At 51.8% G+C, this 18,280-nt stretch overlaps 1 protein-coding gene across 1 annotated transcript; it reads right to left on the reverse strand.

Annotated features, from left to right (window-relative positions):
* Positions 1-242: 242 nt before the first annotated feature.
* LOC128278555 (uncharacterized) lies at positions 243-15,982 on the reverse strand. The gene is made up of 9 exons (XM_053017284.1): positions 15,979-15,982; positions 8,321-10,012; positions 7,808-8,034; positions 7,536-7,689; positions 7,088-7,357; positions 6,203-6,472; positions 5,943-6,143; positions 1,211-1,389; positions 243-737 (listed from the first exon to the last, which is right to left on the reverse strand). Exons 1-9 carry the CDS (start codon positions 15,980-15,982, stop codon positions 243-245), a joined length of 3,492 nt encoding a protein of 1,163 aa, XP_052873244.1.
* Between the last annotated feature and the right edge of the window lie 2,298 nt (positions 15,983-18,280).

The raw sequence follows: 18,280 nt of genomic DNA on the forward strand, positions 1-18,280 counted from the left end.
TGCAGTCGGTGAGCAGTTGCAGTTGGTCGAGTTGGTTTCAGCAGAATTTTTGAGATCCGCCCTTTAAGAGTTGGCAAGGGGCTTTGGGTGGGGGTCTCTGTGATGACCTCACGGCGCAGGAAGGACCGCGCCTTTAGCAGACGGCCAAAAGAAGCCAGAAGTCAACTTCGGCTGCGATAAGAACGAAAGAAGAAAGTTCGCGAAGAGAATAGGAGAGAGTGGCTTAGCGTTTTCTAGTTACACTACGATAGATAACAGGAGGAGTAGCGTAGTGGTAGTAGTAGTAGCGTGAGTAGCAGCACGATCGACGCCGGTGCCAGCGCGCCCGACGGACCGACGGCCGTTCCGCGGCCAAAGCTAGGGAAATGGATCTCTTCCGGTTCCATCAGCTCCTCGTCGCCACCATCCAGCTGGTTCCCGCCCGGGACGGTGTTGATGGTGTTGGTGTTGATCTTGTAGCCCGAGTTCGGTCCACCGTTCGGGATCACACCGCCGGACGCCGAAGAGGACGCGGACAGCGAAAACGGGCTACCGAAGGTGCCGGATCCGGCGCCCGATGCCGTGGCCGAACCGGCCGAACCGAGCAGTTGCTTGTGCTTGAGCGTGTAGTTGACCCGGAAGACGGCCTCGGCAACGCCACCGGGCGACGAGACCACGAAGTAGAACGTCCGCGGCACCTTCTCGTGCATGTGCACGTACGTCAGACGTGCCTCCTTGCAGAACGGTGTCGGCAGGTCCTGTCGGGATGCAAATAAACGAAACGAAACAAACGGAACGGTGAAGCACGGCATATGGGGAGGTTGCCATAGAGGGTCGGCAGACACAGGTTGTTGGTGGATTAGCAACGTTTCTCGTTTCGCCACGCAGCCGGTCACGTTTCTAATCAACTGAGCAAAGACCTAGCAGACAGTTTTGGTCTAGGATTCTTAAACCATAAATTCAGCGTATCACTTGACGTATTGAAAATTCAATATTGTCAAATCAATATTGCTTGGGTTGTTTTTTCTGCATTCACTAAACATATAAACGAATCGACTTTTCAACGATTGCGCCTGAAGGTATGCAATAACCTCAGCATATAACTTTCCCGTGTGGCCCCCCATTTTATTTATTTGCTGAGTTTAAGCCACGAATTCGCGAATCGAACATGGAGATCATAAGTCACCCGGTTCCGGCTGGCCTTCCGGGTTGACGATAAAGCCATACTTACAATGAACCCGTAGGCGAGGACATCGCTTCCGTACTGGTTGCCGGGCGTGTACACGCGGTCCCCGTGCAGCCACCGGGCAGCGTAAGCGGGCGGATTCGCGCAGAACTCCACCGACAGATGCAACGGCGAGCCGGGATACGCGACGGGGGTCATGTTTCTGGCACTCACACTTGGCGCCCCTGTGGCGACGTGAAGAAAGTGAAGAAAATTTTAATCGAAAATAAGTTTAAATTGATAAGTTGATAGGATGGCGCAAGCAACTGGGCAAAAGCAAAGCAAGAGCACAATGAACATCGGAGTGATAAATAGGTTCGGGGTGATTCACTGATTTCGCTGATTAGGAACACGGGGCGAACGACGCACCAAACGCGAACGGCTTTCCTACTCCCCAAAGACGGCCGACCGAACAAACGACAGATGCACGGAAAATGGTTTCTGGTTTCACTTTCGCTACGGCAGATTAAGATTAGGTTTCCTATTAAAGCAAACCCACCCGTGGGATCCATTAAACACCGTGCCGAGCGCCCGAGGGGACAAGGCAGTTACCGGAAGCGGGCAGAACAGTTCCCCTCCGGCAAGCACTGAGTGTTGAGCCTGTTTTTTTATCTTCACTTCCAACCGGCGCAAGTGCCAAAAAATAAGCGCCCAATATGATTCGGTCGTTTTAGAACGCAAATCGGAATGAGTTGAAATACATCCACAGCGGAGCGCCAAAAAAAGCGCGTGAAACAATAAAATTAATCGTAGCACAATTTGGCAGCGCGCAGAAAAAGGCTCGCGGTTAATGCTGTTACCCTTTCTAATAAAATTACGAAACAACGATAATTTGCCACGATAAACGCCACGGCTCACGCGTGCGGTCACCGGTGCGCGTGCTTCCGATTCAATCAAATAAAACCACTTCAAACAACCACCAACAGCTGGTGAACCATTTTGCAGCACCATCGGGTTTTTTTCTTCTAAATATCCCAGTGCGGCGCCGCGGGTCACCAGGATGGCCACCCGCCCCGTCCCGGTGTCCCGGAAAACCTGTCAGATGCATGCATGCAACAGCCATCATAAATATGCAACGCCCCACCCACACACACACACACACGCACATTTGCCACCGGTTTGACACCGTGGTTAGCCGCAGTTTTGCTGAACGACCGACGTAAAAACCGCGGGAAGCGTGACGCCGTGCGCAAATGCACCGTGAAACCGTCGGGCATAGCGAAGCATAGCGTCGGGGTGTGAAAGTTTAATGGTTGCGTATCGTGTGCGTGCGGGGGTCACGAGTCAACGATGCCGTATGTGGTTTTCGATGCATGGCGAAATATTGAAATGAAATAAAATTTGGCGCCGGTCCTCTCCGGGAGCGACCAATCCGTCACCGTGAACGAGTCCGTGGACGGTGTTTGAAAAATGCAGCAATGCAGCTCTTATTTTTTTGGTGTGGGCGTTATTTGTTTCGCACGAGGACAACAAACGGCTGGTTCTCGCTCTAGCTCTCTCTCGCTCTGAGGCACTTTAAGTTCTTAACTTTGACTTTTACAGTTGATTTATTCAATAAGTAGTTGAGGTAGCAAACCACAAAACACATAACGAGTTTGTTTCACAGAGCTGATATCCTTAAAGGTGCTTAAATGCTTCTGATTTAGTTTCAGATTTCTTGTCACAAACGTCAAGGTAGACACTTTATTGTCATAAAATTGTCACACAAAAGAAAAAGTAATCAGTGGACCGTTTTAAACCCTCAGCTCAACTATTTCCCAACCGATTCGGTATGTATAACAAGAAAAACTAGAATTCTCTAGCGATAGTGTAAACACAAAACGCATACCTATCGCAACGCGCTATCATAGCGACCATTCAAAAGCAAACAACCGTCCGATATATCAAACAACCTTACTTATCCCTGCGCCCGCACCCGCGGCCAGCCAGCCTGGTAGCGACACCAGAATAAACATTTCATTGGCAGAATTCGATTTGACAAATTTGCTCTCACGCTTCCGTTTGTGTTTGCCCACTCTTTTAAGGCTCAATCTGTCACCGAAAGTGCGTCCGAAGGCGCTGTCCGAAGGCCCCACCGGGCCTGTGGAGCAGGAAGCGGAAACGCCACCGACACCGGGGAAAGTAAAAACATTATCACACACGAAACGCGATTGTACGGCACTCCCGGGGACATTCACACACACACACACACACGCTGGGAGAAAGAGAGCAAAAACACAAAACAATAGTGCGTCGTGCGTCCAGTGTTGCGCGCCGGATGTCCAATGATTTATGTTTGCTATTTTCGGTTGATTCAATTTTCCGGCGCGCCACTCACACACATTCGAACGGCAACGGGCTCGCGTGTTGACTGTGTTGACTTTACTTTGTCAAATGGAAATTGAATTTCCCGTAATGGAAATTCGGTGGGCACAAAGCTACGCTGTGAGGCCCAAAAAAGTTACGGGTCCGGGCTATTGGCTCGGTATTGACAAAAATAAAAGGAATTATACGCTTCGGAGATCGAAAAAGCATCGGTTTCAGTTGTTCGGTTCCGATGGACTAATCCGTGCGCGATATGTGCGATAGCGAACCGTTTTTCTACCGCCATTTGATAGTTGTTTCAGTCCGTTTGGGTGATAGAAAAACATATTCTAGTAAAACACACCCAAACAGGATTTTTTTTCACCGTGAAAGCATACTCGGTTTTCACTTTTTGCCTAAATTTCGTTTTTCGGTCAACTATGTTCCCATGTTCCCTCAATATGTCAGAACAAAGTGCTCAAAACGGTTATTTCGAGTTTGAATATTAATAAAAAGCAGGAAACAGGAAACAAGGGTCCCAGCACGGTGCACAACGGGTTTCTTACGCCAACAGCAGTCGACACGCGTCCGGTGCGATCTGTGACCGCAAAACTAATTTACCGCGATGCCCGGCTGACCATGGTTGAGATGGTTTATTAAATAAATGCTCAGAAGCATTTACTGAGCATCACGGCGCATAGTAACTGGTGCGGCTCGGCGACAACAACGCACGTCGCTGGTTGAGCATCCAGCGCTCGGTCCTTCTTTACATGCGACGGCGACCGCGTGGCAACGGCTGCTAGAACACGGTCCGCACGGAGCCGGTGGCCCACATTGGGTACGCACTGGCAGTTGTTGTAGCCTTGTCCTTCGGGCCGGAAATCCGCTGCAGAAGCCACGTGCAATAGAAGTTACCACAACGTAAACAACGCGGACTCGCGGCTCGGGTGCAATCAGAATCGAGGAGGATTGCACATTACACCAGCATCAGCAGCAGTAGCAGTAGCAGCAGCAGTGGCGACGAGCTTCACTCGCGCGTAAAATGCAATGCATGGTTGCATAAACAGCAGAGTAGCACTGCACTAATCAAACCGGAAAACATGTCGTGCTGGTGTGCCCGGGCGCTCGTTCCGACGGAAGCACCGCGGTCCGTGCGACGTTCTGAAGAATTCGCATAAAACAATCCGCGTAATGAGCAGCGCTGGGCTTGTGGAGCATAAAGGACCGTCAGAAGCGCGGCTTTGAATGGGTTGTGCGAACCACATGATCACATTAATGGTCTTTCGAATTCATTAAAATCTGTTTCATAGAGAAAGGCTCCACGGTAAAAAAACTAACAGGGATAACATGCGAAGCCCGAGAGATGAAATATTGGTTTACCATACTGTTGGGCGCACTTAAAGTGGAGCAAATTTAATTCTGGGATGTTGCTTTCCATACAATTGGTTTCATTTCAATAAATTGTTCATCCAGGGGAATGCTTTCACGCCTAAAGGTATGCAATACGTAGACGCGGTTCTAAATTTCTTTCACATCGTATTTCAGGTTATGTTTTTGGTGCCGCTGGCTTTAAAGCAATCATATCGTCAAAGGTCCACAGAAGTGCTTCATTACGTCATTCCAGCAGCAATAAGTTGAACTTATTCGGAAAGCAAAAAATCCCTGAACCTGAACCAAATAGGTCCCAAATTAGGGAATTGAAAAATCGTGCACCAATTATCTGATTGCCCATCATAGACCCCGAGCCGGGCAACTTTTCCGATTCCCCCCCCTCAGGCCGTTCCCTTCTTCAGCGGGGTCGGGCTGATTGCACCCAAATCATAGACCCACGCAGGACCGCGCAGGAGATAATGTATTGCCTTCGAACGCCAACCGTGCTGCTTCGTGCTTCGTACGCTCGATCCTCGGCCGGCCGGCTTTTGCGGTTCGTTGGTGGAAAATTATTTGCCAATTTGTGTGTCGGCAAAGTTAACGACAAGCGCCGGCCGTGATTTGGTGGAGCAGCAAACCCTGGCTGACTGGCTGGCTGGTGGCTCCCTCTGTGTCTGTGTGCTTTGACTTAACAAATTAGAGTGATTTGATGTTGAATTATTGAAGCATCCATTTTCCGGGAACGGCAATTGACGTAGCCGTCGTATGGCCTCCGGCCCGGCTCGGTCCGGCTCGGCCCGGCCCATAGGCCCCCGGGCAAAGCTTGTCAATCAATCGCCAGTAAATCGGTGGTATTTGTCAATCTGGGTTGAGCGATAAATTAGGGCGCACGGAGGTCGGCGCCCGGACGATTGTGATGTTAAAGTTGAGCGTACTTCAAGGAAAGCGCTGTACATTTTTCATAACTCCCAAGAAGGAAGGAAGCCCGCCTGCGACTGTCACGTGCCCGTGTCGGTCCATCAATCATGCACTCGGTCGAACCACGAACCAAACCTAGAAACTCATCACTGGACGAGGCGCTTACCTTTGACAGCGATTGAAACCGTTTGCAGCACCTCGAGCTTTTTGCGATTGTTCGAGCTCTGCCCGACGCACTTGTACGTCCCGGCGTCCTGGTAGACGACGTCCTTCAGCGAGAAGTGACCGGTCGGTGTGTAGATGCCGGTGCCGAGCCCTTTCAGCCGAGCCGTCACCGGATCCAGGTGGGACCAGCAACCGAGGGATCCTGCGAAGCATTGGGAACACTGGTTGGTTGACACACTACGGCTATGGCGCAATCCTTACCTTGCGGACACTGCAGCGTAACCGAGCCACCCAGTTCGACCTCCATCTGGCCTCCCTTGAACGAGTTCGTTCCGGTGTGCTCGGCGCCGGATGTACCGGATGACGGGATCGCTCCGGTGGCAGCCCCGGACGATGAGGCAGGGTTCGCAGCCGACGACGATGCGGACGACGAGGAAGACGAGGCCGACGACGACGAGGATGAGGAGGACGATGAGGGCGATAGGGGCGGATCCTGTTCGACCGGTTCCGACGTAACGTCGACGGGTTCGTCTGCGATGATTGCAAGCGGAGCGAAAGTTAAGGTTAGCTACACCGCTCCAGATATGACGTTTGTCCGGTTAAATGGCCGCATGATCCAAAATCAAACTTCAACTCGAACCCAACGACTCGGCTGTCATTTGCCATCTTTCGTTATTGTAAATTGACTTTTAATTGGAATGTTTTTAGAATTTATGTGTCCGAAAGGGCTCCGCCAACTGCAGCTCTTGACGGTGGCCACATCGGCTGTGTGTGCCGGATCCCGGATCTTGAGCGCCGTCGACGCGCCGAAGAACTGCGGGGCTAGTTTTGAAAATTAATTTTAAATTGCATTTGACTCACAAGCCCGTGACCGGGAGAAAAGACCATCGTACGCAGTCCCAGCCCCGTACACAGACTCTACCGAAGCGAACGGAACCGAGTTGGGTGGAATCAATGTCAGGTGTTGCGCTGTGTTGCACTCTAAAACTTTCTCGCAACGCGAGCCCATTGCACCGTCGACACAAGGGCACATCATTAGTCTTATCAACTAATGGAAATGGAACCGCCCCCCCCGGTGCCCAGGGATTGCACGGGGGGAGGCAAGACAGAAATTGAAACTGAAAATGAGTGGCAATCGATACTCACAACGTACGCTCAGGTAGTACCCGATGCTCGAGTACTGGAAGTTGAGGTGCCGCGAGGTGCACTTGTACCATCCGGAGTGCTCCCGGCGGATCGAGCTGAAGTTGAGGAACCCGTCGCCGATCTGCGGCACCGGCGTCTCGCCGTCGTCCTTCTGCCACACCGGCGTGCTGGGCGGGTTCGAGTCGACGTCGCACTTCAGCGACACCGCGATACCCTCGCGCAGCGGATACCCGAAGCCCGGCGTACGGGTGATGGCGAACGATGGTGTATCTGCGAAACAGCAAAGGGGCAGGAAACGGAGCAAAAAGATGGAAAATTCTCACAGAACTGGAAAATTGCATGTTAATCTGAGTGCCGCGAGTGCGGCTGCTGGCGTGGATCAAACGAAATCGATTGCAATGGCAACAGGACCAGCCCTGGCGCGAGATTAATGAAACATTCCACTTACACTGCACGTCGAGCAGAATGGACGCGTTCTGGCGCACCTTCAGCGTCGGGTGCTCCATGATGCACAGGATCCGTGCGTTGTGGTGCACCCGGAAAACGGCCGGTAGCTTCACCTCCGAGATGACTCCACTGTTGATCTTGTACGGGTCCTTGTCCTGGAAGAGGGCAAATCGAGAGACGAACGACGAGAGTTGTCAACCAAAACTGGTCCGGGGGAGGTCCTACCAAAACCCAACCCTTGAGTCGTTCGTTAACATGTTTACCAGTCCTTACCTTGTCCTTCTTGATCTCCTGCAGCTCCAGCACGTCGCTGGAAATTTTCTGCGCGTGGCGGTCGATACCCGGGCTCAGCAGCACCTCCCAGGTGAGGGCCGGTTTAGGGTTACCGCCCTCGCTGACGCAGGCCAGCGTCAGCTCCGAGTTCTCCTTCACCGGGATGAACATGTTGCCCGCGTCGAGCCGCCGGGAATCGATCAACAGATACGGCTCCTTCGGGGGATCTGCAATCAGAGACGCATTCTGTAACCCGTGATATCTCAGGGGCAGCAGGGTTTCATTCGACCCTGGGACCCTATCCGACCGTGATAATGGACAAACAATCACAATAATGTTGCCGGTCTGCAAGCCCACTTTCGATGTGGCCCTTCGACGGAAAGACCTTTCGTTCGGATCAACATGACCGGCAACGAATGCCATTACTTCAAAGAGACGTGCCATGCCGCGCTAAGCGCATTGCATAGCTTGCAGGCGCAATTTCGGGGTGGCACGTGGTTGGCCGTAACTTACCCAGCACGACGAGCTTAATCGGGCGACCGTTGAAGAAGAATCCGCGGGCGTTCTCCGCCTCGCACTGCCACTCGCCATCGTCCTCCAGCATCACGTTGGCGATCGTCATGCCGCCGAGGGGTTCGCGCACGAACCGGATGTCGGCGGTCCGTGACTTTTTGTCCATCACATGCACTATCTGGCCGTCCTTGAGCCACACGCTCGACGTGATGTCGGCGTCGACCTCGCAGTTGAGCCGCACCGTTTCGTGCTGGTCCGCGTACACCACCACCACGTTGTCCTCCACCTGGACGTGGTCGTCCGACGGGCCGCGAATGATGGGCCGCAGCGACAGTGCCCGTGGCTCGTCGACCGCTTCGCGCGCCACCTTGCCCAGCTGACGGCCTTCACCGACGGGTTGAGCCAGCAACGACTGAGCCTGCTGTTCGACACTTGTCTCCAGCAGATCCGGTCCATTGAGAAAGATAATTTGTTCGTCAAAGTTTTCGCCCCCGAAAATGTTACCGTTCGCATCGAGCGTCAGGTCGGTGCCGAGCGAGGGCAGCCGCTGTCGGGCACCGTCCGCACCGCCGCCGCGGCCCCGTTCCGAGTCGTTCCGGTGCGCCACGAACACGCTGTCATCTAGCAAATTGAAGCTGTCGATACCGACGGCCGGGCCGTGGGCCCCGTGGGCTGCCATCGGTCCCGGCCGATCGCCGTAATGGCTGCCAGCGTTTGCGAGCGAAAACTGTGGCGATGTAATTGCTCCCGCTGTCGTGTCGGAAGATTGTTGGGGAAGTTTCTTCAACCCTCCGCCGGCGACGACTGCCGGTGGCGAAGATGCAACGGATAACGGGCTCGGTGCGGTTTCGGATTGGCTACGCCCTCGGGCGCCATCTGGCTCGTGGTTCTGATTTACCGAGCGGCCCGTGTCGTCTCCGGCGCGCGGAAGGATAGAAGAGAGCTGTACAGTAGAAACGGCCTCAGGGTTGGGTTGCAGTTTCGGTGCACCGCCCCGCAGCCCGGAGGAAGCTGGCACTTCTGGTGTTGGCGTCGTCGCTTCGGCGCCGGCCACGGCCGGTGGCGATGGTTCAGCTTTGCCGATCGACTCCTTCAGCCGTATCGATCGGCGGCGCAGCAACGAGCGACGGTGCCGCCGGTAGGCGGGATAGTGCTGTGGCTGTGGCTGTTGCTGTTCGTCTACCTCGAACCTGCCACCCGACCGCGTCCGGTGTTCGGCTGGTCCGTGCGCCTGCGAGTCCCGCAACACGCTCGACATGTAGTCGCGCTCGAACAGCGCCCGGTGATCGTGCGCCGGGTCCTCCTCTTCCGGCGAATTTGGCACGTCCGCAGCACCCTCGAACTCTTCGGGCTCCACATCCGGCAGCCCATCGAAGACGCTCCCCGCACTACCTACACTAGCCCGGTACGGCTCTACGACGTTAATCTTACGATTATTATTAACCCTCACCGACGAGGACGGCGCCGGCGGTGGCGGAAACCGCGAGGCAGCCCTGCCGCCCTCCGTGTCCGCACGCCCGTGCTCGAAGTTGTGCCGGTTGAACCGGAGGTTGGCATGGGAACTAAATTCGCTATCATCTAGTATTCGGTGGTATAAATCCTCTAAATTGCTCCCGCTGCTGCCATCCGGTTGGTTCTGGTTGTCCCCGGCGCTCCCCAGGGCCGCGATGGGGATGATGTTTGTCAACGAACCTGGGCGAAACGGAAAGAAATGGAATGGAAGGGCGATGGCAATCGTTAGGCAATTGGTTCAATCGAGCAATTATTGCATGTTTCAAAGGGCAACTGGGTCAGATGGAATTGCAACCGCTTATCAGTGGTTCAGTCAGTGGTTTGAAGAGGATAAAAAGTGCAAAACCTTTTGAATAATAACTATCGTTTTTATTATATAACAATGAATGTTTGTCTGTTCCTAAAATCCGATCCTAAAATTCGTCTTCGCAGTCTTCGCAGTCCCAGCCGACCCGAAAAATTTAGATTTTCTGGAGCCGCAAAAACACGTGGACCAGTTACAGGAGCGACTGGTAGATAGCACCAATGCTTGCATTGCATGCAATGTTGCATATAACATTGTATGCAAGTCACTGGTGCTACTTACCAGTCGCTCCTGCTCCCCTAGTAAAATTTCGGGTTTTTCGGGTTTCGGATTTTTTTCAAACATTGTTTGTTCGTCGTCTTTCCGTGGCTTTTTCGCCAAAACTACTGAACCAATCCGCGTAAAATTTTGCACAGCATAGTTTTGTGACACAGGACGCTGAATACAGGTCAGTTCGTCCCTTCCAGGCAGGGGGTCTCCCATACAAACGTAACATACAATTCAGTATAATTCGAGCTTGTTTTCGAACAAACAATTGACAAAGCCAAACAGTGTTTGAAATGTAGTTATGAACTTGCCTAAATTTAAGCGCCATTTTTAGTTGCAAAACACGTCCCGTGAAAGCTTATCTAAGCTTGACTGGTATTACATCTCGTTTGACCCATTTGCTCATTCAATATTGGACACTTGCACGTCTCATCTTCGGTGGACACGAAGAGATAAACCAAGATCGAGTATCTAGTTTAATATAGCCTGCGTCGGAATTCGTCCGGAAAACGAAAGAGAAAAAGAAAACCTTCCACGGCACACGGTGCAGTGTCTAATGTGGCCGGTTGTGGACAGGAAAGCCTCCTCGCCTGACCACACCATAAATTGACTACACAAAATAATTTATCTTCTCTCCCTCACAGCCGACGGTAAAGTGCTAAAAGTGTATCAACCGCCCGATTTTCGTCCGCTCGACATAAAAGGAAAACTTGTTCCCCAGTAAAAACATGTCTAATGCCAGTCTTCTTCGCCCGGCCGTCGGTCCTCGATCGGGAATCGGGACGCTGTAGCGAACGCACAGACACAACCCGGATAAACATGTCTTGAAGATGTTCGCCCCCCGGCCCGGGCGCCACCCATCCGCCGTGGGACCGCCGCCAACATGACGCTTGCGGGCGAGGTAATCTATCAAAACGGAATCTACCGAAGTGGACAAAGAAAGGGCGTGGTCTGCGTCCAATAAATTCTGCGTCCTGCCGTCCCACGGGATGGGATATGCGGAATCACTACGCGCGCAGCATTACGCTCGCCCGTCCATCGGAACTTTCACGTGGCACGGTGCGGTGGTTTTGATGGAAACTTTTTTGCCAACCAACCCGGTGGTTGATGTTTCCACTTCCGGTGCGCTTTTTACGAACTTACGCATCCGCAATGGGCGCCAGTTCGTTACGAGATTTTTGGTTAAGAACCGAGCCCCCAGACTGCCCTCAGTCTGAGTCGGAACCCCCTTTTTGCGGCGTCCTGCAGTGTGTGCATGGAGTGCGACCGGCAACATAATGGATGCCGCCCGATAACGGGTGGCCCGATATGGACAACATTTATGCACATGTTATATTCTCAGGCTGCCCGAAGTGGGCCTCCCAAGCAAGCTGCCCCCGAAAGAGATAGGCGCAAAGGAGACAAGAAATAAGTTACACTCGAAGATCCACATCCACCGGTACGGCAGTTGAGGCAAATAGTTCCTTGTCGGAGTCGGAGTCTTCGGGTGAGTGAAGGATGGTGCACACTCGGTGCACCCAAATAATGTAAATCTTAAGAAACATAAAAACGAACGAAGAAAGCGCCACGTTCACCGTATAGGCCATTTTGTCGCCGGAGCCAGCTCACCAAAACTCGGGACGAACAAATGATAACTCTCCTTAGCATATTTCCCCGTTCTCGCTCGCGGAACTCGGGCCAAGGATTCCGGGATCCGGGATCCCGTAATGTCTCTTTGCCGTCCGCCGTTTGTCAGGGCCAGGGCTGAATGGTTCTACAAAGTTCTGCAACAAATGGAAGTTGGCCGAACTTTTTCCCAGCGTGCACCGTGCGGGTTAAACATACGGGGTTCACAGATTGAAGACACTCGCTTCGGTCTGGTCTGGTCCACGGTGCACACACACACACACGACCGTGGAGCGTTAGTCGAGCAGCGGAACCCGGTTCCGGGTTCCGGAGACGGGACAATTTGCTTCCGGGGTAAACTCTTATTCTTCCCGGACGAAACGGCTCCGAAACATTGGCCAACTTACCGCCGCTGGTATGCCGAGTGAAGGCAAAAGATTCCTTCTTCGCCGAAGCGACGAATGACTTGCCGTTTCGTGGTGCCCCTTGGCCGGAACCTCGGGCAAGTGATCGGGGTTCGGTGTGCGGGCAACTTTGCCAACTTTAATGACGACCGGTGGCCAGCAATACCGAAACCGGAGTGCACCTTTTGGCTCTTCTCCGTGGCTCTTCACGGTGGTGGGTGTCCTTTCTGGAGACAAGAATATCATCACGCCTGAGCGGTTGAAGCTGAACCTTTTTTTTTCTCTTCTGCATCTTCCAAACACCATCTGCAGAAGGTCCGTCGTTAAATTACAACCTTTTTGGTCTCCCTTTTTTGCTCGCAGGACCATTCCCAAAGACGGTCGCCGTCAGGACGGTGTATCGGGGAGCTCGCCGAACGGCTCGAGAGTTGTCTCGTCCGGTGGGAGCGCGGTCGTAAAAATCGAATCATTTTATTAGAGAGCAAAAGTCAGAGAAACACTCGTTAATGGCCCCGAAAGCCCCGACCCCCCCGGGCGTGACTCAGCTTGCGTCCGGGCTCGTGGCGTTCGGTTCGAGAGTACTTGAAGCTGCTGCTGGCGGATAATTTTCCGGCGGAAAATTCGGTCCCATCATCATCGTTCTGCGTTCAAGCATCCGTTCAAGCTGATAAGCGCAAGATTGCGCCGTCAAGATGATGAAGCCAATGATGGTGCGGTGAAGTGGATGACGATGCCGATGACGCTGACGATCGCTGACCGTGATTATTGTGCGGCACTCGCAACGGCCGGTGCCAGGTCGGCCGTCATGAAAGTGGAATTAACTTGAACTTGAAGCACTTGCGAAAAGGATTAACCAACCGATGAGTGACCGATTGAGTGATTCGGGGTTTGGGCGGACTGCTGACGACACATTGATGGCAAATTAAAGGCAAAGAAGATTGAAGCTTTTTGTAGCTAACGAGTGATGAAATGCTTACAGCAAACATTTTCGACGTACGCACAGACCAGAATCAGCGTTTTGTTAAACCATCAAGTTCAGAAATTTGCTAATAAAATATGCATGTTGCAATCAGCGACGGATAAAGACGGCGGGGATTCAACGCATCAGCGCGAAATAAGCTTAGCACCGCCACAAAGAACCAATTCGTGGAAACCGAATCAACGCGGTGAAGGATATTGAACGTGACCAGCATCCAGTAGGTAGCAATTATTCTGCACACTTTTCAACCGAAGCAGGGATCCTTTTTATTTCGTTTTTTTGGTGAGGACAACAGTTATTCAATGTTGCCAAACTATGATTCAACTTTGATTTAAATTAGTTTTCATTTCGATTATTAATAAATTATTCGTTATTATAGTTCGATCGATTCGATCATTTTTGGTGGGCGTCCGGTTTCTTGAGTACCCTTTTTGTTGAAATTAATTTACTTTTTTTTCATTTTATTATCGAACGTACAGTATAAACAGTAGAAAGAGTCTGCCAGAATTGGCAAACCAAACTAGCCGTCAGTTATGATCTCTGATGAATGCAATTAACTACACAAACAACGAGCTGCTCTATAGTATACAAATTAGTCAACCGCATTCCGTTTAATAGACCTCAATTTCAGTACGTTGTATATTGGACTTGTTTGGTGGTTGCAGCCGAACAAACCGACAAAATTTAAAGTCTCGCCCAGCCAGGGTCCAAAAGCACCACCCAATTAAAGTGATGGGAAGCTTGGTGTTTCACGCCAGTCACCGTCCGACTGAGCCCACCCGAGAAAGGGCCCAACAAAGGGTTGTGTTGAATGTGCACGGAGCGCCGGGAGAAAAAACGCCCAGAGTCGGACTGCAATCGTCCTGTGGCGCATAAAAAGAAAATCGCTCCATTTGCTCATTTGCGCGCGAATGAAACCAGCCAGCCAAGAACAATGGCGGCAAAATGGCGCGCACCCAATGGCCAGGGTACACAATGCACAAACGGCGTAGCGTGGCTGGGCTGGGGTGGACTGTGGCGGTGTCCGCCAAATGAAACCACGCTCCGACCCGTCCCGGGGAAAATTCAAACCCCGAACAGGAGGTTGGCCATAGAATGGGCAGTTCCACGCCGCGTCCGACCGACTGGTTCCGACTTTTCCTTTTTCAAGCAGTTTTTCCTTTCATTTCTTTCAACTCGCGAGAGGGGTTGCGACCATGTTCCGCGACACCCGCCGTCGGCCGGTGCAAGTTGCTCAAGCTCAAAGCTCACCGACCGTCATCATCCTGGCTGGCTGGCCGCACACTGTAAAAGCACGCAGAGCCGTTAGCCGGGCCGGGCCTGGCAGTTTTGGCGGAGGAAGGGACGCATTGCCGGCAACGGCTTGACAATGATTTCACGTAAATCCCAACTCCATCCCGGCGGCCACTCAGGTGAGTGTGGCGTTCGCGTCCGGTGTGCTTTGCCTGGCATTCTGATTTTCTCACAAACAACCGGCCAAACGTGGGGAGGCCAATCACAGTTTTTTTCGCTCCCTCCGACGTTGAATCGTTAGTTGGCCAACGCCAAGGATTAATGGGCGACAGAAAAGCGCCCGTTTGAAGAAGATTCCATTCGGCGGAAAATAGTGAAACCCGAAATCAGCCCCCGTTCAGACAAAGTGCCACAATGGCGACCGGCGGCGACTGAAAGCTCGGTTACTTTTTCCGGCTTTCCTTCCGAGTAAAGTTACGAGCGAAACGCGCACCGAAACCGTCAGTCCGATCCCGGGGGACAAGTATTTCACCCGCGCGTTCAACAATCATGCGCGATTGTGGCCACAGATAGCGACCCTGCTTGATGCAACATAAAAACGGACAGCGAGAAAAATGCGACTTCCCTACCCGCTCCGAGTCCGTTCCGTGTTTGTGATGTTTTCCGATGCCTTCATGCTCGACACAACATCGTGAACAATGTTGCTGGCCGCGAGGCCACATGGGTTGGCATTAAAATTGCATCGCCAAAAGCACCGCCGATAAAGGGGTTCAGCGAAGAATTTTCAACAACAACAAAAAAAGGGGGGACGCGAGAAAAATGTATCGAACCACTCGCGTGCACCCTTTTTCGGGATTCCGGGGTTCGAATGCTATGTCCCGATTGCTGTATAGTAATTCCTGCAATTGTTGCCACCGAGCCTCGGGGCCAGGGTGGCGTTTGATGCAGTTCGACGAGGCTTTGCATTTTTATGCTCGTTGCACCCGTTTCGGGCGCTCGAAATGGTGTTGGATTGTTCGATGTAACGGGACTGTGATTCTACAAATAAATGCCGAAGTTTAATGGTATGCCACAGTCACAGGTAAAGTAAAATTTCTTCACACGACCATGTTTTTTTATAATAAATTTAATGTACCTTTCTATTTAAAGCGCTTGTTCCTATGTCTGAGAAAGGTTGGGACATTTAGGTGGCCATTTAGGTGAAGTTTTAATCGACTAAATTATGCAAAATGGACAGGATCCACATATGACAGATGATGTGAGAATATCCCAACTAAGCGCCCCAGGAATATTTGGGCAGTCTTGATGAATGTGGTCTGGAATTCTGAATGTGGCAGCATACAATATCCCTCACCCATTGTGTCCTTCCAAACGGTATAGTGGTACATGTCCGGATTAAGAATTTGACAGCAGGATAGCAGCTCGCAGCAGATTGAAAAAGCCCGCAGCCCTCTGAAAATCTCTTAATCTGCTATGCCTTGTTTTGGAAGCGGTTGTGGTGATCCTTGCGACCTCAACCACAACCATTCGCGATGTCGGTGTACAAGTCCAGCGATCAACAGAGTCATGTGTTAGGTCGATTTTGCGGCAATTCTGCCACGTTTTGCAGATAACTTTCCCTGATATACGTATGTTTTCATTTGCATTAACCTTCCAAGTTACTCATACTAGGTTCTACAGTCTTAGAAGCTACAGAAAAGAGCGTTTTTATTTTTCTTGCATTTTTATCTTTAACAAGCACTCACAACAACACTGGATCTCAACTTCAACTGGAAAAGGTAACGACGATTTTGTAAATAATCTACTATTTATATCCGTTTTGTATGTGAAGGGTAAATAAGAAGGAGCTTCAAATAATTATTATCAATCAGCCTTATAACTGTTTGGATGTACAAGAAAAATAATAAACATACTCCACAGATCCACCTCGGTTTTCCTCGGCAACGAACGCTCGGTCGGTCACTCCCCAACAAAACGGGAGCGTCCACGTCTCGCGAGGATGAAGTTCCCGTTCACGTTAATTACAAAAGTTCATTTGGACCCACTCGCTACCCTCACTCCCGGTGCTCTGTGCCTTCACTTGATTACTGAGGGCATTTTACTCTTATTAATCTTCCTATCAACGCACTTTCGCCGACACATCGCCCCCCACGCACACACACACATGCCGCCGCCCGGCTCACACGTAGCCCACGCCGGGCTACGCTGGCCCCACTTTCGCTGGCAAGATAAATGTTTGATAAGATCCTGTCGGAATCTAATTTTCACCCCCAAAGATCCGTACGTAGCGTACCGGAAAAAGTCCTGCCTGGATGTCGGTGGACCGCTTTTTGGGTAGAAGGGCGGACGACGGGTACCGTTGGTGAGCGAAGGCATCGTTTGCTTTCTGCTCGCGAGAGTACGACCTCCACCGACGTGTGGTGAGGTTATGTTTTTCATTTAGTCCGACCGAACCGTAGAGGTCGGCGTGGTCGCCGGCGGATGGTCGGCGTGAGTGTGTGAGGGTCGTGCAGAAAAGCGGAAAACTTGCTCCATTTTACGCGCCCGATACGCTGCTGCCTGGTGCTGGTGCGTTACAGGACGGAAGCAGCGGAGAGGCAAAACAACCAGGAACACATGAAGCGTGAAACCTCCCGGGCGATGGGTCTCGGAGCCAATAAAAACGCTTTTCGCCACCAAACGGTGGGCCAAATGGGTCCCTTAATTTCCGTGAACCTCTTTCTTACACACGTCCGGACGTCTCGCCATCATCGTCCTCGTCGTCGTCGTCGTTGCGCGAACGTTCATTTGGACGATAAAATAATAATAAACTTCCAGAGGCAGCATCTCCCATCGGGCGCAGCGAGTCCACCGGTGGACTCGTTCCGGGAAGTGTCTTTGTTTGGCGCCATTTTGTGAAGGGTAGCTTTTGGCCGACCCCCCGACCTACGGGGGTAATTTATAGCCCCTCGGGGTCCAGTCTTTGCAAGTCTATGGTGCCTCTTAAGCGATCGATTTGAATTTGCCGTCATATCCAGATGTCATTTGAGCTGCTTTGGAAGGAAATGTCAAAAAAAATAAAAACAACAAAGTAGGTCATTGGAGTTCTAGGTGGGATTTGAACTCACAACTAGAGACTCCTTCGGTGAGATAGATCGCTTTGCTGAGGTGGACTTTCTGAACACTTAATCAGCTCTATTGACTCGCTCCTTGGCCAAGGCGGGTCACCCCCAAGTTCAAGATGTGCTAATCAAACACTTTCCATCAGGAATTTTCAAGATGATGTTGTCGGTGCCAGCACGACGACCACGGCGACAACGACGGGCGACGAGAATGCCTGCCAAGTACAACCATTATCTGTGGCACATTGACGACCGCTAATGACCGGAGATGACAACCGTCAGGGAAAGCGATTGACTGACTCGGGCGCAAAAGAAACAACAAAAGTGTGTGTGTGTTTGTGCATCTGACAGGCCGCTCCAAGCCGGAGCGCAGTAATTGATGATCGAAGGTGGTGGTCGTCCTTGGCGGACGGAGGAGTGTCACGTCGTCTTCCACCGGCGGAAATGGAGCTGCCCGGGTCTGCCTACGACTGCCATCGCCACGTTCCCGTTGGTTTCATAATGACAGAATGACGGCTGTCCTCGATGGGAGACAGTTTATCAGCGGCACCCCCT

Source organism: Anopheles cruzii, chromosome 2 (genome assembly GCF_943734635.1).
Source record: "Anopheles cruzii chromosome 2, idAnoCruzAS_RS32_06, whole genome shotgun sequence".
NCBI classification, from domain to species: Eukaryota; Metazoa; Arthropoda; class Insecta; order Diptera; family Culicidae; genus Anopheles; species Anopheles cruzii.